This window comes from Peromyscus maniculatus, chromosome 22 (genome assembly GCF_049852395.1).
Source record: "Peromyscus maniculatus bairdii isolate BWxNUB_F1_BW_parent chromosome 22, HU_Pman_BW_mat_3.1, whole genome shotgun sequence".
Lineage (NCBI taxonomy): Eukaryota > Metazoa > Chordata > Mammalia > Rodentia > Cricetidae > Peromyscus > Peromyscus maniculatus.
The window spans coordinates 4,284,557-4,305,356 of NC_134873.1; the positions used below are offsets into that span (position 1 = coordinate 4,284,557).

Sequence of the window (20,800 nt, forward strand, 5' to 3'; positions counted from 1 at the left end):
AGTCCCGCCCTCTGGTGCCAGATCCACACAGGTATATGCAGGTCAGGGTACATGTGACCAGAGGCCTGGGCGTGCCCACATCTCACGCCTAGGCTCGCCCCACACTGCTTGGGGTCCAGGTGGCTGTAGCTGTCACAGCGGCCATCACCCCTGCGACCGCAGCCACAAGCACACACTGTACGTGCGGTAGTGTGTGAGACTCGTACAGAGCCAGGGCTCCCAAAACATAAACACACGGCTGCTGCCTCACTCTTCTCCTCTCTCTTTATTTCTTCCAGGGCCCTGGGCTCTCCGGGAGCCAGTGTGTGGCTCAGGGACCCTCTGCCTGGCCTTTACCACTCAGTCCCAAGGCAGGCATGCTCAGAGCATGGTCTCCACAGAGCTGGGGTCTTCCAGAAATCGGCTGACACGTTTGGGGTGCTGCAGGCCCGGTGTGAAAACCTCCCCGGCTGCCACCTCCTGCTGGCTGTCCGTCTCCTCTTCCCCTTGGTCTTTGGAGAAATACAGGAACACCTGACAGGGTGACATGGAGGAGACCGAGAGGCAGGGAGGGAGATGTCAGCCCGGGGTGGGGGGGTGTCAGCCCGGGGTGGGGGGGTGCCCGGGGTGGGGGGATGTCAGCCCGGGGTGGGGGGGTGCCCGGGGTGGGGAGATGTCAGCCCGGGGTGGGGGGATGTCAGCCCAGGGTGGGGAGGTGCCCGGAGTGAGAGGATGTCAGCCTGGGGTGGGGGGATGTCAGCCCGGGGTGGGGGGGTGCCCGGGGTGGGGGGGTGCCCGGGGTGGGGGGATGTCAGCCTGGGGTGGGGGGATGTCAGCCCGGGGTGGGGGGATGTCAGCCCGGGGTGGGGGGATGTCAGCCCGGGGTGGGGGTGTACCCGGGGTGGGGAGATGTCAGCCCGGGGTGGGGAGATGTCAGCCTGGGGTGGGGGGATGTCAGCCCGGGGTGGGGAGATGTCAGCCCGGGGTGGGGAGATGTCAGCCTGGGGTGGGGAGATGTCAGCCCGGGGTGGGGAGATGTCAGCCTGGGGTGGGGGGATGTCAGCCCGGGGTGGGGGGATGTCAGCCCGGGGTGGGGAGATGTCAGCCTGGGGTGGAGGGATGTCAGCCCGGGGTGGGGGTGTACCCGGGGTGGGGAGATGTCAGCCCAGGGTGGGGGTGTACCCGGGGTGGGGAGATGTCAGCCTGGGGTGGGGGGGTGCCCGGGGTGGGGGGGTGCCCAGCTCTTCCCTCCGGGCCCTGCCGTGGTTCCCGACGTCACCTCCTCCAGCGTGGTCTGGCTAACGGAGAAGTCCTCCACGCCGTGGTCCTTGCCTTGCGCAGCCAGCTCGCGGAACACGCGTGCCAAGGTGCAGCTGCCCCCGAGTGGCAGCTGGAACCGCAGGCGGCCGCCATGCACTTCCCGGAGCTCAGCACCCGGGAAGGTGGCCATGATGAAGGTTATCGCCGGTTCCGGCTGAGCCGGTGGGACCCTGAGGGTCAGTGTGTGGCCAGCCCCGAACCTGGAGGGGACAGGGCCAGGGATGCAGGCCACGGCCCTCGCTGCTTCTAGAACCCTCGCTGCTGCCCCTTACACCCACTAGCCTGCCTTGTATACCCGGACCTAACCCAGTTCCTCCTCACCCTACTCTGCTTGGGAGGCACCACCATGACCCTAAGAGGCCACGCCCACTCAGAGGAGCTGACACACCTGTGTCAGGACAGACACCCCTCACCTACCCTGGTCCCCATCCAGAAAGCCCTCCTGTGAACACATCCACCCCCCCAGGCTCCCCTTATACTGTCTGGCTCCGGCCCTAGGAAGCACCATGTGGCCCTGCCCTTTGGACCCCTGCAAATGAACCTTACCATATCCCCGTGGTGGTCCCGCCCCCCATGGCCCAGCCCAGCCAACATACGCTCTAACCCCGCCCACATCCCCATGCCACCCTTAAGCCCTCCAGTTTCGTGCCTACAAATGACACTTTACCCGTGTGGCTCCGCCTTTTACACCGTAACCACGCCCACATAGAATAAACCCCGCCCACACCCTATAATTCGCTCCAATTCTTTCTGGCTCCACCCCCTACAAGTGACTCAGTTCTCTGCGCATTGGCTCCGCCCCTCGCCTGGCCCCGCCCATGCACTCTAACCCTACCCACCCACCCTCCGGGACCCACGCAAACTCTTCCCACTCGCCAAGGCCTTTCCAGCTCGCCAGTGTCCACACCCAGCTCTGCAGGCTCCACCTCCACAGCCCTGATTAGCCCTTCTAACCGCACCCACCACCTCGGCGCCTCCATCGGGTCCTGTATCCCTCCTGTCCCCGCCTCCCCGACGCAGGTCAGGCCGAGGAGCCGGCCCGCCGCGCCCTGCTCACCTGCCTTTGAGATGCTGCGCGCTCCCCAGGCATCGGAAGCGCCCGTTCACCATGATGGCCAGGCGCGTGCAGAGAGCCTCGCACTCCTCCATGCTGTGGGCGACAGACAGAGTGAGCGCAGCTGGGCCCAACCCGCTCAGCGGCCAGGCTCTCTCCCATCCCTGGAGCTCTCTCACCCTCGGCCCCTCACCAGGGTCGGGATCGCCCCATCCTGCAAGGTGGCCCCGGAGCAGTATGGTGCTCACCTGTGCGAGGTGAGCACCACGGAGCGGCCCTCGCGCACCACGGACAGCAAGCTGTTCCAGAGAAACCGCCGTGCACTTGGGTCCATGCCTGTGGTGGGCTCGTCCTGCGAAGGAGGGACCCCAGTGACAGCCCCGGACCCGCTCAAAACCTGCCTCCTGGGGCTCCGCCCCGTCCAAGCCCAGGCACACTCCAATCAGGCCCCACCCTGCCCAGGCCACGCCCAAATGGAGCCCTGTCTTGCACAGGCACCGCCCCTAAGGCCCCCACCAGCTTAGACCCCACCTCACCAAGGCCAGGTCCCATCCCACTCGGGTCCCACCCACAACCCACTCAGTCCCTGCCTCCACGCACCAGAAAGACCACTGCTGGGTCCCCAACCAGAGCCAGGGCGGTGGCCAGCTTCCGCTTGTTCCCTCCGCTGTAGGTGCCCGCGGGTCGGTCTGCGTAGTTGGGGAGGCCCAGGCGCACCAGGCCTGAGAGCGCTGTCTGTGGAGGTGTGTGTGGGGTGTTGGGGTGTGTGAGCGTGGGCGGGACCACACCGAGAGGGGCCAGGCCACAGTAAGCATAGGGGCAGGGCGAGTTCACCTGGGCAACCTGGGCCTCGGGTACCCCGCGCAGGCGCGCAAACAACTCCAGGTGTTCGCGGCCCGTCAGCAGGTCGAAGATGGCGTCAGACTGGGGGCAGTAGCCCATGCTGCGGTGTGCGGCAGCTGGATCCTGGGCCACGCTGGGGGTGGGGACACGAGGCTCATGAGCTTGCAGGCCACCCATGCAGGACTGCACAGGCGCAGAGGTGTGTGCGGGGAGTCCCAGGGCACGTGGGCCATGCACAGGGGGACGCAGATCCCAGGCAGTGGCCTGGTGAAGTACCACGTCCACTCACGGACCGATGGGGGAAGACCCAGGGTGCAGGACACACAGGCCCCCACCAGGAACGTCTCACCTGTGTCCGGCCAGCACCGCTTCGCCGCTGCTGGGCAGCGTGTCCCCTGTCACCATGCGGAAGGTGGACGTCTTCCCTGCCCCATTGACGCCCAGCAGCCCAAAGCACTGAAAGGAACCCACAAAACCCTTCACAGCCCAAGGCCGGGGCCACAACCCACAGCCCCCGGTGCTACCCCATGGAAGGGTGAGGGCAGGGGGTGGGGGCTGGGAGAGGCAGAGAATGGTTTTGGGCACCTAGGGTCTCGTGTGACCCAGGCTGGCTTTGAACTCCCTATGTAGGCAAAGACGACCTTGAACACGGGACCCTCCTGCCTCAGTAGGCTCACGTGCGTTCATGGATGTGTTCTGACTCCCTGGTAGGCAGCCCGTGAACCACGGCCAGCTAATGAGTTTGCATGTGTCCAAGGCCTTGAAGGCAGAAACGGGCTCCTGAGGAGTTTTAACTGAGAAGGACTTGGCGTGGCCGTGTACAGAGCGAAGACTCAATGCTGTCAGCGCGTGGGAAGGGACGGCGTCCCCACAGTGGCGTTCAGTATGCCTCTGGTGGCCACAGCTGGTGCTCAAAAATGTGAGCACACAGTAGGTGCCTAATGAGGGCTGACGGCTGGATTAGGAGCTCGGAGTGGGGCATAGCTCAGCAGCAGAGTCACAGCCTAGGGTGCTCCAGTGAGGGTCTGGGTGCGTGGGGTAGCCTCGGCTGGGCATGCCTGAGGCTCTGGGTTTGATTTCTAGTGCCACAAAAATAAACACAATTTTAAAAATTAGGTAACAGGGCTGGGCGGCGGCAGTGGCACAGGCAGGCAGATCTCAGTGAGTTCGAGTCCAGCCTGGGCTACTAAATGAGCTCCAGGACAGCCAAGACTGTTACATAGAGAAACTCTGTCTCGAACACCAAAAATAAGTAAATAAGTAAAAATTAGGTAACAGCAGGGGCTTAATGAAGGGTGACGTGAGCATGGCCAGTGCTCAGGAAAGTGGGGTCACTGAAGGGGCTCGGTGGAGGTGGACAGACAGACAGCGAGGAGCCTCCAGCCTTGCCTGACCCAGCACGGAGCTCTCTGCCCCAGACTCACCTCCCCAGGGGGGATCCCCAGGCACAGGCGATCCACAGCCGGACTCTTCTGCCCACGGTATACCTGTAGGGGTGGGGCCTCTTGAGAAGGGACAGAGTGCCCGTGCCAGCCCCGACCTGGCGCCTGTCCCCACCCTGTGCCTACCTTGGTCAAGTCCCGGAGGACCAGCACGTCCCCCTTGGTGGCCCCCTTGGTCACCCGCTCCCGCTCTCGGGCTACATCCTCATCCTCCTCATCCAGGGGCGGCAGCGGTCCCGGTTTGGGTCTGAGGACAGACAGGTCAGTGGACCCAGGGAAGGATGCGGCCGCCACCACCCTCACCTGGTCCCCTGGTCCCCACTGACTGTGGGAGGAGGTGACTGCGGTGCTGGAGCAGGAGCGTGACGAGCAGGAACAGGGGTCCCTGGGCCACCATGGCCAGAAGGTTCTTGCCGACGATGTCCCAGCGTAGGGGTGACTGGAATTGATTGTCTCCTGTGTGGACAGGAGGCACTGGGTCTCCCCTCTGTCCAGTTCACCTCGGATTCAAGAAAAGTGACCACGGCCTGTGCTGCTAAGGCACAGCTGACCTAGACGATAAAGTTTCACATCTTCTTTTATGTGTGGTCATAGACCTTTCATTATATGACGCTTTAATTACCTTTTCCTCGCTTTTAATTTGACATCATTTTTGTACCACCTAAAATTGTCCAGTTAATGTGTCCCCATCTCATACATCCAGATTCGGAGACAACCCTCCCACTGGGGCTGTTCACAATCCCCATTGGACAGAAGTTCTCACCCAGGCGCTCAAAGGCGTCTGCCATGGCCTGGTTCCGCACCATGTCGATAAGTCCTCGGCCCAGGCAGAAGTGGGGGAAGATAAGAAACACTTGCTTCAGAATCCGGCTCACTTCTTGCAAGTTCTGTTCAGGGGCAGGGAGAGCCTAGTAGGTCAGCAGCTAAGCCCAACAGCGCCCACTGACTCAGCCTAGCCCTCGCCCCAGGTTTTGTGACAAGATCCCACCTGATCGGAAAGCAGTTCCAGCACAAAAGTGGCCATGCTGCTGTTGATGCCAATGAAGAGGTTAATGCAGGTGAGTACCACATAGGCCGTGCTGGGCACGGAGAAGAAGAAGGAGGCTGGGTACATTAGAGGCGTGATGGACCAGCTGAAAGGGAAGGGTGACAAGTGCCACCAGTGACGACACACTGGGTGGCCCCCAGGATAAGCCCCCTCAGATCTGTACTATGTGCCTCAGGTCTGTATTAGGTGCCAGGATGTGATGAGCTTTTAAGGCCACATTGGCTAGCTCCCAATTCTAATTCCCCGCCCCCCAACCTGGTCTCACTATGAAGCCCAGGTTATCCTTGAATTCACAGTAATCCACCTGCCTCTGCCTCCCAAGTGCTGGAATTAAAGGCCTTTTTTTAAAAAAGATTTTTTAAAAAGATACACATTTTTATTTATGTGCATGAGTGTTTGGCTGCTTCTATGTACACGCATTATGTGTGTGCCTGGTGCCTGCAGAGGTCAGAAGAGGGCATCGGATCCCCTGAAAGTGCAGTTACAGAAGGTTGTGAGCCATCATGTGGGTGCTGAAAACTGAACCTGGGTCCTCTGAAAGAGTAGTCAGTATTGTTAACCACTGAGCCATCTCTCCAGCCCCTGAATCCTACCATTCTTGAGGTCCTATTGGACCTGAGAGTCTTTTGCTCCGGTTACTATGGATCTCCTCCCCCCACAAGAAGAGCAGACCTCAAGGGGCGGGGGTCTCACCCATACAGCAGTAGCAAGAGTAAGAGGGCAGGCAGGTTCTCCGGCGCCACGTAGGCCCTCTGCTGAAAGGCCAGGAAGATGAGCACCACTATGCACACCGCCACCAAGTAATTACACTGTACCGGAGACAGGCGTCACCTCAGTCGCTCAGGGGCCAGGGCCAGCTCCCCCCCCCCCCCCCCCCCCGCCTTGTGGCCAGGTGCCCGCCCACCCCTACCAGGTGGCCAGCCACACATACCATGTCCCAGAGGAAATTGCCGAGCCAGTAGAGGGTTTGAGGCAGGCCGCTGACCAGCTGCAGGTGTTTGGCTCTGGTAACACGTTCCTCGATGAGGACCAGGGTGAAGCTGGCTGGGACAAAGGACATGGCGAAGACCACACATATGGAGACAAGGACGTCCACCGAGGAGGCCACCCTGCGGGCGAGAGGTGGGGAGTGGCTCAGAGAGAAATGGGGCGTGATGCTGGGTCTCTGGGACTGATTCCCGGCAGGAGAGGACATGGCAGTCTGGGGACACGGGCATGGGAGAGGTCTGGGTCCTTAAAAGTGGGACAAGATCCAGGGTGCCCGGATGTATTTCATCCTGAAAGTCTCTTTGTTTTTGTTTGTTTGGAGACAGGGTCTCTCTACATAGCTTGGAACTTTCTATGTAAGTAGACCAGGCTAGCCTTAAACTCACAAAGATCACCTGCCTCTGCCTCCTGTGTCCTGAGATTCAAGGCATGCGCCATCGCACTGCCTGGCCTTTCCAGTGTGGGGATGACATTCTGTCACCAGCCCGGGCCAGGGAAGGCTCCGATCCAGTCCCCACCACCCCTGAGCAACAGACCACTGAGAGCAAGTGGATGGACTCACAGTGCAGCCTCCGACAGCTGCTCCTTGGTCAGGTTCAAAGGGTGGTTGAGCGTTGTGATGCTGTGGGCACGGCGGGACGTGCCGGATGGCAGGAGGGCATGTAGGAGTCCATTGTTGGCTCGGTTCACAAAGGCCACCATGGCATGCCAGCCCTTGTTGTTGAACCAGATCTGAACGGATCAAGGGCCATGAGGCCTGAGAGGCGAGTGGCCGTGGATGCCCCCAGCCACCACCTGCTGGCCCCAGCTCCCACCTTAAGGCTGTTGTGGGCGTCAAGGCCAAGGGCCCACTGAGTGAGGTTGTTCAGGATACGGTCTAGGGCATTGCCAGGCTGGGGGCTCAGCAGCGCCCGCATCTCTGCCACTGTGCGGACCACCTCACGCCCCGAGGGCAGGTCTGGGTCTCGGCCTCCCAGGGAGAAGCCCCCGTATCTGGGGAATGGTTTGGGGGTGGAGATGGAGACTGAGGAGCTGGGGGGGGGGGCAGGCCAGCAGAGGGTGTGGGAAAGGGACAGACAGGGTTTCCCACACCAGGTCCCATCTCACCTGACCTCATCCACCCACTTCTTAGTCTTCAGGCTGCAGGACACACAGGGAAACAGAGTGATACAGTTGAATGGGAAGGGTCAGTATGGGGCATGGGGACCACCCGGCCTCCCCAGTGCTGGCACACACAGCCTGGTGCTTACCCCCGGCGCACCAGGCTGGGGTAAGTCTTCACCAGGAAGTCAGACACATTTCGGCCAGTGAGATTCTGGATCACCTCCCCCAAGCCAGCCATGGCCTCGGGTGGCGGTGGACCCCCAGCTCCGGCCGGGCAGTCTGGCAGCAGGCGGCGGGCCCCGGGCTGGCTGCATTGGCATGCTGGGGACGGAGAGTCTGGAGTCCAGTTACCACTGGCCAGGATGCTGGCCACATCTGCAGGGACCTCGGGGACCGTGAAGTAGCAGGCCAAGGAGTGTGTGCACTCGGTTCCTCTATGGAGTCGGAAAGGGCTGTGGGTGCTGGGAAAGGGGGTGCTAGCAGACACAGACCCCACATTCCCATGAGGCGAGGGAGGCCCGCTCACCGGGGCCAGAGGGGAACAGAGGCCAGGAGCTGTGGAGGGAAACTGAGGTGGGAACTCAGAGGGAAATCAAGGCAGAGACCAGGCAAGGAAGCTGAGGCAGAGTCTGGGGGGAAACTGAGGCAGTTTCTGGGGCAGGGGACATGCCAAGGACAGTTGGCCGGGTCAGCCTCACCTGGCAGCTGTGCCCTGCAGACCGGGGTCCCGCAGCCCAGCCTGGCTCAGCAGCGCCTCCAGCAGCTTCGCCCGGCTGGGGTCCCCGGGGGCGTCCTCACTGTGGGGTGACAGGTCAGCACTGTGACTGTGGCTATCCCGTCGCCTGCCCACAGTCACCTGCCCACGATGCCCAGCACCCACCTGAAGAAGGAGACCTGGGGGCCGTACATGGCCGGGCTGAGCTGCAGGGGCGGGTACTGGCCGAACGGAGGGACGATGAGGCTGAAAAGCAGGGCCAGGCCCACGAAGAGAGCAGGCAGCACAATCTGGGGGACGGTGTGGTCAGCACCCACCTCCACGCACCCCACCCCGCTCCCGCCCCGGGGCTCCCCAGCACCCTCCGCAGGAATGAAACCCCTGAGTGGACAGCCAGCGCGGACACCGGACGGCCCAGGCAGTCAGGCCTCCTGGGTGGCGCAGGGCCCCCTCAAACCTGTGCAAACAGGCCCCGGCGGCTGCGGCGGGCCAGCAGGAGGCGCTTGTGGAGCAGAGCCCGGAGCTGCTGGCAGGTCAGCGTCCAGCCTTGCACCCGAGCAGCGCCGATGCCGCGTGTGGAGCCCTGCGGGGCCTGGGGATCCAGCATCAGCCGAGCTGTGGGGGACAGGAAGGTGAGCTCCGGCACCTCGGGGGGGTGAGGGGGACGGGAAGGTGAGCTCCCGCACCTCGGGGGGTGATGGGGACGGGAAGGTGAGCTCCGGCACCTCGGGGGGGGGGGGTGATGGGGCGGGGCGGGGTGTGAGCAGGCGAGAGACTCACCCAGCTCCCCGTTCTCCAGGGCTGACGCCTCTGGCCCCGCGTGCAGCGGTGGAGCGGCGGTACGGGGGTGCAGGTGCTGTCCGCAGTCACCTCCTGTGGAGCCAGCGGGGTTCAGGGTCGGGGACAGGGTCCTGCTTCCCGGGGAAACCATGCCAGAGCCCAGAGCAGGGAAGGGGCAGCATTCAGACAGAGGGCTTGAGGCCGGCACTGGGGGGGGGGAGAGAGGGGGGCACCGGGGAGGAACCTGGGGTTCTGCCCTGAGGACAGACCCAGCCGGGGATGAGTAACGGGTCTCAGGCCTGTTCTGACTCCGAACCAGGGTTCGGTTGCAGGGTCCCAGAGCTATGGCGAACCTTCTCTGTGTGCGTCCTCCACCACCTTTAGGAAGATCTGAGGAGACAGAGCAAGAGACTCGTAGGAGGGACCCCCCATAAACCACTGGTTCCCCCAGACCTCCTCAAGAGACATCCAAGCCACCCACCCTCCCTAAGAGCCATCTTTCCTGCCTGGATCCCCCCCTTGCCACCCATAAGCAGACTCCTATTCACCCTTCAAAACCCCACGAGGTCCCACACCTCCTCCAGGTTGGTGTCCGAGATCCCATAGCCGGTGAGTCCCAGAGCCTCCAGTTGCCGGTCCAGCTCTTGGAAGACCATGGCAAAGCTGCCATCCAGGGCCCCCGCATAGGGCAGTGCCAGCACCAGCTCATGGGGCAGCTCCTCCACCAGCTGAGCTCCAGGAACATGGCGCCGCACTAGGTCCAGTATCCGGGGTGTCCTCGGGGTGATGGAGGCCGCGTCAGGAGCTGGGGCCCGGCCGCTGCCGTCCGAGGCTCCTCGGGTGAGGGGTGTCCCTGTGTCAGGGTGAAGGACTTTTTGGCCAGGGCTACGGAAGGACAGGCGTCCGGACAGTCTGGGGTCTTGAGCGCTGGTGCTGAGGTAGGTGGCTGCTGGCCCCCGGCGTTCCCTTAGGGTCCCCGGGCCCAGTCTCACCCGCCACGGTGCCCTCGCTGTCTGGTTTCTGCTTCCGTCTGGGGTCCCCGCTGTCTCCCTTCGTAGAGAAAGACAGTGGTCCGTGTCCGTGGGGCAGCTGGGGACAGGGCTCAGCGGCCAGTCCCAGCCCTCACCTCCGAAGCCTGGGTGTCGGGGCCCTGAGGACTCTTCACCAGCGTCAGGTAGTAACCGCAGCCCAAGTGTCGACGCAAGAAAAGCGGGGACCCGCAGCAGCACAAAGAACCGTTCGCCACCATGGCCACGCGGTCTCCCAGGAGCTCCGCCTCATCCAGGTGGTGAGTGGAGAGGATCAGTGTGCGATCTGGACATGGGGACCCAAACCATGTGAGCCGCTGGGCTCACCAGGCCTCTACCCACGTGGCAGTGTCTCTCAGGAATGCCTAACCCTATGCAGAAAACTCCTGCGCATCCCTCAAAACCCCATCCCAGCATTTCATACTCAGAAACCTTTTTTTTTTTGCCCCTCAAGCAGAAACCAGGGGAACCTGTTCTATGGGCTGCTCTGCCCCATCTTCCAGCTCTTACCTTCTCTGTACTTCAGCAGCAGCTCCCAAATGCCGCGTCGAGAAGCGGGGTCCACACCAGCAGTGGGCTCATCCAGGATCACTACCCGAGAGCCACCCACAAAGGCAATGGCCACAGACAGTTTCCGCTGCATGCCGCCTGGGTGGAGAGAGTGGCAATCCTGATGTGACCCTCCCAGCTGTGGGGCAGCCTCAGTTCCCCACCCGAGTATACCCCAGCGCCCCGCCAGCCACCCGAAGTTCTACGCCCCACGGAGGCGGCCTCTCCAGGCCTACTCACCGGAGAGGTGCCGCGTCTGTGTGTCCCGCTTGGGGACGAGCCCCACATCCCGTATGAGACGTTCCTGCTCAGAGCTCAGGGCAGCTGCGCTCACGCCTTTCAGACGCCCGTAGAACCACATATGCTCATCCACCGTCAGCCTGTGGCCAGGGGCGATGCGCAGTGACTCCCTTGGGGTGTGTGTGTGTGTGTGCGCGTGTGTGCGTGTGCGCATGAGTGTGCGTGTGTGCGTGAGTGTGCATGTGGTGTGTGTGTGTGTGTGGTGTATGTGTGCGTGTGTATGTGTGTGTGGTGTATGTGTGCGTGAGCGTGTGTGCGTGAGTGTGAGTGTGTGGTGTGCGTGTGGTGTGTGTGCGTGAGTGTGCGTGTATGTGTGTGTGCGTGAGTGTGCGTGTGTGCATGTATGCGTGTGTGCGTGTGTGCATGCGTGTGTGTGCATGTGTGCATGAGTGTGCGTGTGGTGTGTGTGTGTCTGTGTGTGTGTGGTGTGTGTGTGTGGTGTGTGTGTGTGTATGTGTGCGTGTGGTGTGTGCGTGTGTGTGCGTGAGTGTGCGTGTGTGCATGTATACGTGTGAGTGTGTGTGCGCGTGTGTGCGTGTGTGTGCATGTGTGCATGAGTGTTCGTGTGGTGTGTGTGTGTCTGTGTGTGTGTGGTGTGTGTGTGGTGTGTGTGTGGTGTGTGTGTGTGGTGTGTGTGTGGTGCGTGTGTGTGATGTGTGTGTGGGGTGTCTGTGTGTCTGTGTGTGTGTGTGGTGTGTGTGTGTGGTGTGTGTGTGGTGTGTGTGTCTGTGTGTGTGTGTGGTGTGTGTGTGTGGTGTGTGTGTGGTGTGTCTGTGTGTGTGTGTCTGTGTGTGTGTGTCTGTGTGTGTGGTGTGTGTGTGTGGTGTGTGTGTGTGGTGTGTGTGTGTGGTGTGTGTGTCTGTGTGTGTGGTGTGTGTGTGTGGTGTGTGTGTGTGGTGTGTGTGTGTGGTGTGTGTGTCTGTGTATGTGGTGTGTGTGTGTGGTGTGTGTGTGTGTGGTGTGTGTCTGTGTGTGTGGTGCGTGTGTGTGGTGCGTGTGTGTCTGTGTGTGTGTGTCTGTGTGTGTGTCTGTGTGTGTGTGTCTGTGTGTGTGTCTGTGTGTGTGTGTCTGTGTGTGTGTGTCTGTGTGTGTGTGTGTGTCTCAGACGATGCCAGGCCCCTCCCACCGCCCCCGTCCAGGCCCCGCAGGACTCACAGGTCAAACAGCACGTTGTACTGTGGGCAGATGCCCAGGTGGGGCCGGATGGCTGCCATGCTGGTTTGCACATCATGGCCCAGGATGGAGGCCGAGCCACCGCTGGGTGGGAAAAGACCACTCAAGATGGACCTGTGGATGCGGGGATCTCAGGGAAGCTGCCCTCAGGGACAGAGGGCCGCCTACACTCACAGGGTGCTGTGTGCCCCTTGTCCAGGGGAGGGGAGCGGGTCCAGAGCAGCGCAGTATCCTCTCTACGTGTGTGCAAACCAGACCCAGTTCCCTGCTCCCCTGCACGCCTGGGACCCCCCCGACCCCGGTGCGTGGACTAGATGGGGAAACTGAGGGAAGGGGCGTAGCGGCTGGCGGCTCACAGTGTAGTCGTCTTGCCAGCCCCGTTGTGACCCAAAAAGGCAGTGATGTGGCCTTGGTAGAATTCAAGGCTGAGTCCTCGCAGGGCTGGCCGTGGACAGCCACGGAAATGCTTCTTCAGGCCACGGATGGAGACGCCAGGAAGGAGGCCAGGTGGTGGCTCTTCCACCAGAACTGTGGAGGGAGGACAGGGTCAGCTGTGGACCTGGGGGTCCCTCAGAGCTGGTCAGTGGAATTAGGGTCCTAGGAGAGTTAAGGGAGATGGGCATGGTGCAGGATGGTCACCTCAGCCACTTAGGAGGTTAAGGAAGGGATGCTCGTGAGCTGAAGGTCAGCCCGGGCAACTTAGTGAGACCCTGTCTCAAACAAACAAACAAACAAACAAACAAACAAACAAACAAACAAACGTGGCTCAGGGGTACAGTCTCTGTCTAGAGGCCCCCAGAAGGAACTGGGGCATGGCTCGGGGATAGAGCCCCCGCACAGAAGCCAGCAGAGAGGGGCTGAGATGTCATTCAGGGGTAGAATGCTTGCAAACATGCACAAGGCTCTGGGGGATCCCTAGGGGACCTGGGGTGTCCAGGGCATTGAGTTGCAGGACCTGTTTCTCTAGGGGAGACAAGGGAGCCAAAAGCAGCAAAAGGTTAATAATTGTCATGGGCCTCACCCTTGGTATCTTGTGGGGCAGGGGCCAAGACAGAACTCTGGGGAGATCCAGGCCCACACCAGTAGCTCCTCCGAAAGGGGAAATTCCATGGCTCAGGGATCCCATACTGGCCTGGTGGGAAGTGGCGCTTGGTTACACTTGTCACACCCCTGAGATGTGAGAACTCCCAGGCCACACACTTGGAATCGGGGCACCCAGGGGCCCTGCCCCTCAGAGGTAGTGTCAGCTAGGAAATGTACTTCCAGAAACCCAATATCCCAGAGACGTGCCCTAAAATGTGGTGTCTTGTGGCCAGGACAGGGAGAGTGTGCCCCAGAGGGAAGCTCCACCCATCCTGGGCGGTACTCTAACCCAGACACCAAACAGCAGGAGGTAAAGTCTGTGCACTTCAATATCCCAGCGACACACCCTAAAACATCTCTCCTGGTGCCCAGGAACACTCCGGGGAGCCGGTGTGTTCCCCACCTGGAGCCCCTTCCCCTGTGGCCCACCTGGGCAGACGGCCTCCAGGTACCAGAGGGCGAGGCCGTAGAGGGCGGCGTCCAGCAACAGGAAGGCGGACACCTGCGCCAGGCTGAAGACATCCTCCGCTGGGGCCCTGCCCAAATTGTGCCACTGCGCCCCGTCCCCCTGCTCCTCCAGCAGTGCCAGGCTCTCACATCCGAAGCCGAAGGCCACGGGGGACAGCAGGCTCTGGGGGGAGAGTGGGGCGGGGGCTCAGGGAGCTGGCTACACTCCGTGGGTATCCATCCCCTCACAGGCTGGAACAGTCCTCACCGCGGCGACAAGGCCGCCCAGGGGCAGGCGCTCCCGCCAGGCGACACACAGCACATAGGGCAGGTAGAGGGAGAAGTAGGCGAGGCCCCCGCAGGCAGCTGCCAGGTTGGCCCTGGAGAAGAAGGCGCTGAGCAGAAAACTCTGAGCCACGGTGGCCACCGCGAAGGCCGCCAAGAAGAAGAAGACGACAGCCGGGTGGCTGTACGGAAGGATGTTCCCTAGCTGGGAGAGAGCACAAGACTTTCAGGATCCCACTCTGAGATGGGCGCTAGGGATGCGCGTCCGAGCTTCACTCCACGGGGCGCGGGGTGGGGCGGCATCGAGGACCCCTCACCTTGAGCACTAACACCAGCAGCGCCGTGCTGACCAGGAAGGGTCCCAGGCAGCTGAGGAACCAGCCGAGCCAGAGCACGGCGCGGCTCAGCCCCATGGCTCGCATGGTTTCCCGCAGCCTCGTCTCTTTCTCCCGCACCACGGCCTTCACGGTGAGCGCCACGGAATAGATCCAGGCCAGAGTCAGAAACAGGGGCAGAGACCGGCTCAGCACGCGCAGGAACCTGCAATGGTGGGAAAGCGGGCGCAGCTGCAGATCCCCGGCACAGGGCGCACACACGGGTGTGGCTCAAACGGCACCCTGGGGTCTCCAGGCTCAGCAGCATCCTCAGAGGGCTGATCCAGCCCGAGGGCGCCAGCTCCCAGCACAGGCCACTTTATTTCTTTATGGGGAGACCCTCCAAACCACAGAGCCCAGACAGGATGCGAGGACGCTCTCACACATCATCCACGTAGCAGGGGTGCGGCATCTGCTGCAGGTAGAGGCTGGTGCGGGCGTCCCCTCCGCTCAGCACACGCACCGCCGCCTGCTCCAGCAGGTCCTGCAGGTACACGAAGCCACCCCACACATATCGAAGGTCCATGAAAGGGTCTGCAGATGGCCCCGGGTCCCAAAACCTGGGAGGTGCCAGATTCGGTGGGTAAGCTGCGTGGAAGCGAAGAAACTCACAGAGCCCCCTTCCATCAGCCGTTCGTTTCCAGACTCAACAATGCACTTAGCTGCTTACCCCCCCCCCCCGTCTCCACACCTGGGAAGTCCCATGATACACTTGGCTGGCCGCTCTTTGTCCTAGGCTAGCCCCCCAATTGCCCTTGGCTAACCCTTGGCTGCACAGCACTACCCGCCCCAGACCTTATCCCGGACCCTTGGCCACACTCACACCTAGTTCCGGCTATCACCTCCGACGGGCACGGTCTTGGCCCTGCGCCTCCCCCAGTCCCCCCCTCCCCCCAAGCTCTCCTCCCTCACTTGTCCCTGATCTTGTTGGTCCTTGTGACGTCATCGATATCCATTCGGATCTTGAATCGCAGGTGGCCAGGACCCAGGGCAGGAGACCACAGCTCCGACGGGTCCAGAGGGTCCTCAGGGCTCAGGAAGACGATGCCCGCCCAGAGGCGGCGCTCACCCAGCAGCTCCAGGGCACGGGACACAAGAGCGCCCTCGGAGGGCACAGCCTCCAGCTTGTCTAGGGACACACACTGGGGGGGGGGGAGGCATGAGTTCTAGGGTGCGACTGAACCCTCCGTGCCCGGCCCCTTCCCCCTGGGTCCCTCGTACCCCTGGGTGACCATACACATGGCCAGTGGGCTCCCTCTTCAGACATAAACGAAGCCCAGATTTCTCTGTGCTGCACCGTCCGGGACAGGATTGGCCGCTGGTCCCTTTCAGGTCACCGGGGAAGGCCCACTCCGTCTATGACAACCCCTCACCTCCATGATCTGGCCCAGGATTCCTGCCAGGCGCCCTATGTCGGCGTGGGCCTCCCGCCAGCTGTAGCCACCCCTGCTGGGGTCCAGAAAATCTCGGACGGCAGCCAGCTGCTCCTGGGCCCTGGGCGTCTGCTGCGTGGGCCCTGAGCCGTCCACCTCCAGCAGCCTCTGGGGAAGGGGAAAGACAGGTCTCCGTCCACCCCTTCCCGCCGGGGACCCTAGCCCGGAGGTGGCCGACCCCAGCCCAGCCCACCTGAAGCATGGCCGTGTTCGCGCTGTCATTCATGAAGGTGAAGATCTGGGGTCCCAGCACCCCCCAGACCTCCTGCACGTCCCTCAAGAGAGCCAGCTCCTCGAAGGTCCGGTTCACCTGCAGGGGGCAGCCAAGTCAGCCGAGGCCGCGTCTCTCCACCTCCCCGCTCTGAGCTCGGCGGGCTGGCCCCTCCACCTCTGAGCCTCTTTTCTGTTCATCACCATCATCACCATCATCACCATCACCACCGAGTGTCACTGAGCATCCCTGGCTGATCCGGAGCTCACAGAGATCCGCCCGCCTCTGCCTCCGGAACGCTGGGACTGAGGCGTGCACCGGCCGCGGTCACGAGACCTCTTTTCCTACCTTTGAGACAGCGTCTCACCCTAGGCTTAGGCTGGAACTCCTTCTGAGTGTCAGGATATAAACCTAGTTCTCTCAAGAGCCACGGCTTGAACTTGTGTTCTCTCTCTCTCTCCCTCTTTCTTTCTGTTTTTGTATTTTGAGTTCCAGTGATGGAGCCCAGAGCTCTGGGTATACCCCGTCCCCACTGAGCTGCTAACTGAGGGATCCTAGGTGCTGAGTTCTACCCTGACCACGCCCCCAGCCCCTCACTGGGGATTCTGGGCGGGGTTCCACCTGACCACGCCCCCAGCCCCTGTCTGGGGATTCTAGGCGGGGCTCCACTCTGACCACGCCCCCAGCCCCTCACTGGGGATTCTAGGCGGGGCTCCACCCGACCACGCCCCCAGCCCCTCACTGGGGATTCTAGGCGGGACTCCACCCCGACCACGCCCCCGCCCTAACTGGGGTATTCTAGGCGGGGCTCCACCCTGACCACGCCCTCTCACTGGGGATTCTAGGCGGGGCTCCACCCCGACCACGCCCCCGCCCTAACTGGGGTATTCTAGGCGGGGCTCCACCCGACCACGCCCCCAGCCCCCTCACTGGGGATTCTAGGCGGGGCTCCACCCTGACCACGCCCCCAGCCCCTCACTGGGGGTTCTGGGCGGGGCTCCATCTGACCACGCCCCCAGCCCTCACTGAGGATTCTAGGCGGGGCTCCATCTGACCACGCCCCCAGCCCCTCACTGGGGATTCTAGGCGGGGCTCCACCCTGACCACGCCCCCAGCCCCTCACTGGGGATTCTAGGCGGGGCTCCACCCTGACCACGCCCCCAGCCCCTCACTGGGGGTTCTGGGCGGGGCTCCACCTGACCATGCCCCCGGCCCTCACTGAGGCTGTCACTCTTACTGGCCCCCACTAAAGGCTGCGGTGCAGATTGCTGTCCCTTCCTGTGTCTCACCTGCGCCATGAGCTTCCGAGTGAAGTTTGTGTCAGGGGCAAAGAGGATTTTCCCGAGGATCAGCGGTTTCAGGCGCCTCCAGAGCAGTCGCGACACAGGGTGGTCATCGAGCGCCCCCATGAGCTGGGAGCAGGCAGGGCCTGGTGTCGGGGTAACGTGAGGCCCCGCTGCGTCCCCCCGCCCTCCACCGGCCCCACCCGGAACCCACGGGCCGAGTGACTCACTGAGGCTGCTGTCAGGCAGGGCTGGGGCCAGCTCCGGGCCCACGATCTCGTTGAGCTGGCTGGCATCGTACCAGTTGAGGGAGAGGCCCCCGGGGCTGCTGGGCCCCTTGGTGCTGCAGAGGGCCTCGGAGACCAGCTCCAGCGGGCCGGCTGACCCTCGGGGCCTCCGCAGCAGAGCTCGGAGCTCCAGCAGGCTGGGCAGCGTCAGGAGCTGGAGAAGGGCCGCCGAGGGGTGCTGGGCGCCTTTGTTTACTTGTTCATTTATTTTATTTTATTTTATTTTATTTTAACAGTCTCGTGAGGCTGGTCGCCTTACTTGCTATATAGTGTCTACATCCTGACAGGGCGCGATGGGGAGTTAGGGGTAGAATCCAGGATTTCATGCATGCTAGGCAAACGCTCTACCGACTGAGCCACAAGCACTCTGCCAACTGAGCTACAAGCACTCTGCCGACTGAGCTACAAGCACTCTGCCGACTGAGCTACAAGCACTCTGCTGACTGAGCTACAAGCACTCTGCCGACTGAGCTACAAGCACTCTGCCGACTGAGCTTCAACGCCAGCCCTGCTGTGTATTTGTTTGTTTGACTGAGATGCTGTCTTGCTCTGGAGCCCAGGCTAGCCTCAGTTCCCCGGCCCAGCCTCTGAGTGCAGCCGTGGCAATACAGCCCCACACAGCTTCTTCCCGCCCGCAGGGTGAGGCCGGGCCGGGCCCACCTGTAGGCCCCTCCCCTCCCGTCCCCTGCCTGCTTCCTGCTTCCTGGCCAGCGTGGAGACTGGCTGGGGCCTCTCACCTCCTGGGTAAGGTCTCTGGTGGTATCCAAGAACTTCCTCACGGAATCCTGGGCTTCACCAAGCACAGGGTCCAGGGACGCCTGTCAACCAGAAAACAAGCGCGGCTGAGACCCGGGGTGGACTGCTCAGCAGTCCTCAGGCCAAGGATGACCTCAGACTCCCATCCTCCTGCCTCCACCCCGAGTGCCGAGATGCCGGAGGAGCTGGGCCCCGGCCCCGGCCCCGGCAGGTGAGAGCTCCACCCCCGAGCCCCGGCCTCCATCACCCCCTTTTACAGATGAGGTACGGGAAGGTTGGAAGAGGAAGGGCCCGGCCCAGGCCCCACACGGGAGTCCCTGACCCTGCCAGCCCCTCCTCCTCACCCCTTGCAGGATCTTTTTGAGCTCAGTGGTCAATGACGCTTGCTTGTTCAGTGGGTGACTCTCTTGCGGCCAGGCTGAGGGGAGAGGATGCCCGTGTGAGGCAAAGCTCAGCTTGAGGGGCCTGCTGCCCCACCCCAAGCCGAGGGCTCCCTCTTCCTCTACCTCCCGCCGCTCTGAGCAGGGGCGTCAGCTTCCCCAGCGCAGCCAGCATCTCCCGGGTGCTGCGCCCCGCCAGCACTGTGCGAGCATCGGCAAGGAGTCTGGAGATCCTGGGGGCAGAGGGGGGGTGGGAGGCGGGGCTCAGTCCCAAACGCCACTCGTGGGCCAGCCCCACCCACCCACTCCACTCACAGGGAATCCTTAAAGTTGCTCAGGACCCCCGGCTTCTCGCCAGGCGTTGGCTGCTGGAAGCAGGAGTTGTTGACGTTGCAGATAAGGCCCTGCAGCCAGGGCAGGGTGCCCGCGGATGGAAGCGGCTTGTTTGGAAAGTGGCCTGGGGGCAGAGGCACCTGCTCAGAGTCGCCCTCACTTCTGCCACGCCGCGCTCGGCCCGGGCCCCGGGCTTGGCGGGAGAGGCTCGTCCCCCCCCCACTACACACAGCGGGCTTTTTCTTTCTTTTCTTTTCTTTTTCTCAACAGGGTTTCTCTGTGCAGCCCTGGCTGTCCTGGATCTCACTCTGTAGCTCAGGCTGGCCTGGAACTCACAGCGATCCTCCTGCCTCTGCCTCCCGAGGGCTGGGGTTAAAGGCGCGCGGCTCGCACCGCGGGTCTTACATTCGTGGTGCTCCAGCGGAGGGTGGGAGTGGCGGACGGCCACCAGGATGAAGAAGAGGAAGAGAGGCCAGAGTAACTCCACCAGCAGCTGGATCTGGGGGGAGAGTGTGTAGGAGGCTCCGGGGGACCGCGATGGGCGCCCGCCGTCGCCCGCCCCTGCACGCCCCGGGCTTTACCGGCTGTCTCCTGCGATAGGTGTAATTTTTCCACAGCAGGAGCATCAGCTGCGTGCAGAAGGCCATGGTGACTCCGGACGGGGGACGGAGCGGAGGGCACAGGACGCACAGGCTGGGGATGAGCTGTGTGGCTCGAGGCAGATGCCTGACGGTGTCCGATCTTCATCCTCCCATCCACCCGTCATGCACCCTCCTTCTCACTGAGCTGCGGGAATCTCCAGAAAAGAGAGCCCCGCAAACATCAAGGGGTGACCAATGGGAGCCCGGCCCGCAGCCGTCTCCGTAGCTGATTGGCTGGAAGGGCGGTCGCTCCCGGGGGGCTGAAGGCCGGGGTCGGGAAGACCCGGTTCGCGTTCTTGGGGGGCGGAGCTGGCACCGCAGGCCTCGGGCTCCGGGCTCCGCCTGGTCGGGGACCCGGGGACCGGACCCCACGGCCCCCGGGCACCCGCGGTCAGACCCGCAGCCTCGGTCCCCAGGGCGGGCGGCCTCGCGTCCGGCTGGCCCTGCGTCACGGAGATGGAAACTGAGGCTCCGCAAGGGGCAGAGTCACGCTCCGCAGGGACCCGGAGACGGGCGAGCCCGGCCCCCGGCGCCAAACGGAGGGGCGGACGACCCCCGGCTGCGGGGTCGGCCCCGAGCCAGCCGCTCCCGATCGCTTCTCCCCCGCCCCCAGGACTGTGTCCCTGGCCTACTTCATAAGACGGACAGGGAAACTGAGGCTGACCCGGAAGGCGGTGGCCAAAGCTTCGCCCTCTGCCTGGGAACCGGCGGTGTCCACCCGCGGACGCCGTCCACCCGCGGACGTTTGTCCTCCGCACAGTGGGATTTGGGAACCCGGGAGAGCCGGCGTCACTGGGGAAGTGGGGCGCGGCGGCGGCAGGATGCCCAGGCCCCTCCACGGGACCGGGCGCCCGCCGTGAGAAACCGCGGCCACTTTTTCCCACACTCGCGGGCAGGGTGCGGAAGGGCGGCGGGGAGGAGGGGCTCGCCTGGAACCCCCCGCTGATCAGGGGCCGCGGCCCCGC

General features: G+C 62.9%; 1 protein-coding gene across 1 annotated transcript; it reads right to left on the minus strand.

Annotated features, from left to right (window-relative positions):
• Positions 1 to 246: 246 nt before the first annotated feature.
• Abca7 (ATP binding cassette subfamily A member 7) lies at positions 247 to 20,094 on the minus strand. The gene is made up of 46 exons (XM_015996945.3): positions 19,776 to 20,094; positions 19,600 to 19,693; positions 19,177 to 19,318; positions 18,988 to 19,094; positions 18,826 to 18,899; positions 18,463 to 18,543; positions 17,669 to 17,879; positions 17,445 to 17,584; positions 16,138 to 16,254; positions 15,885 to 16,052; positions 15,424 to 15,653; positions 14,895 to 15,071; positions 14,455 to 14,677; positions 14,121 to 14,342; positions 13,835 to 14,036; positions 13,344 to 13,454; positions 12,679 to 12,850; positions 12,305 to 12,436; positions 11,090 to 11,229; positions 10,811 to 10,948; positions 10,399 to 10,586; positions 10,265 to 10,322; positions 9,848 to 10,125; positions 9,626 to 9,662; positions 9,273 to 9,365; positions 8,950 to 9,107; positions 8,658 to 8,782; positions 8,476 to 8,574; positions 7,924 to 8,211; positions 7,781 to 7,813; positions 7,489 to 7,666; positions 7,236 to 7,405; positions 6,618 to 6,795; positions 6,380 to 6,495; positions 5,627 to 5,771; positions 5,402 to 5,525; positions 4,965 to 5,094; positions 4,765 to 4,885; positions 4,621 to 4,683; positions 3,546 to 3,652; positions 3,188 to 3,329; positions 2,954 to 3,088; positions 2,602 to 2,705; positions 2,357 to 2,449; positions 1,259 to 1,499; positions 247 to 513 (listed from the first exon to the last, which is right to left on the minus strand). Exons 1-46 carry the CDS (start codon positions 19,839 to 19,841, stop codon positions 361 to 363), a joined length of 6,504 nt encoding a protein of 2,167 aa, XP_015852431.1. The 5' UTR covers positions 19,842 to 20,094; the 3' UTR covers positions 247 to 360.
• Positions 20,095 to 20,800: the final 706 nt, after the last annotated feature.

What these genes read in the sequence shown, in the direction of transcription:
- Abca7 (XM_015996945.3), bottom strand. Translation starts at nt 19,841, where the DNA reads ATGGCCTTCTGCACGCAGCTGATGCTCCTGCTGTGGAAAAATTACACC. An exon ending in TGGGCGGCCTTGTCGCCGCG is followed by an intron (nt 14,037 to 14,120) that starts GTGAGGACTGTT and finishes CTCTCCCCCCAG; the next exon opens with AGCCTGCTGTCCCCCGTGGC. An exon ending in CCCAGCCTGGTGCGCCGGGG is followed by an intron (nt 7,814 to 7,923) that starts GTAAGCACCAGG and finishes TGTGTCCTGCAG; the next exon opens with CCTGAAGACTAAGAAGTGGG.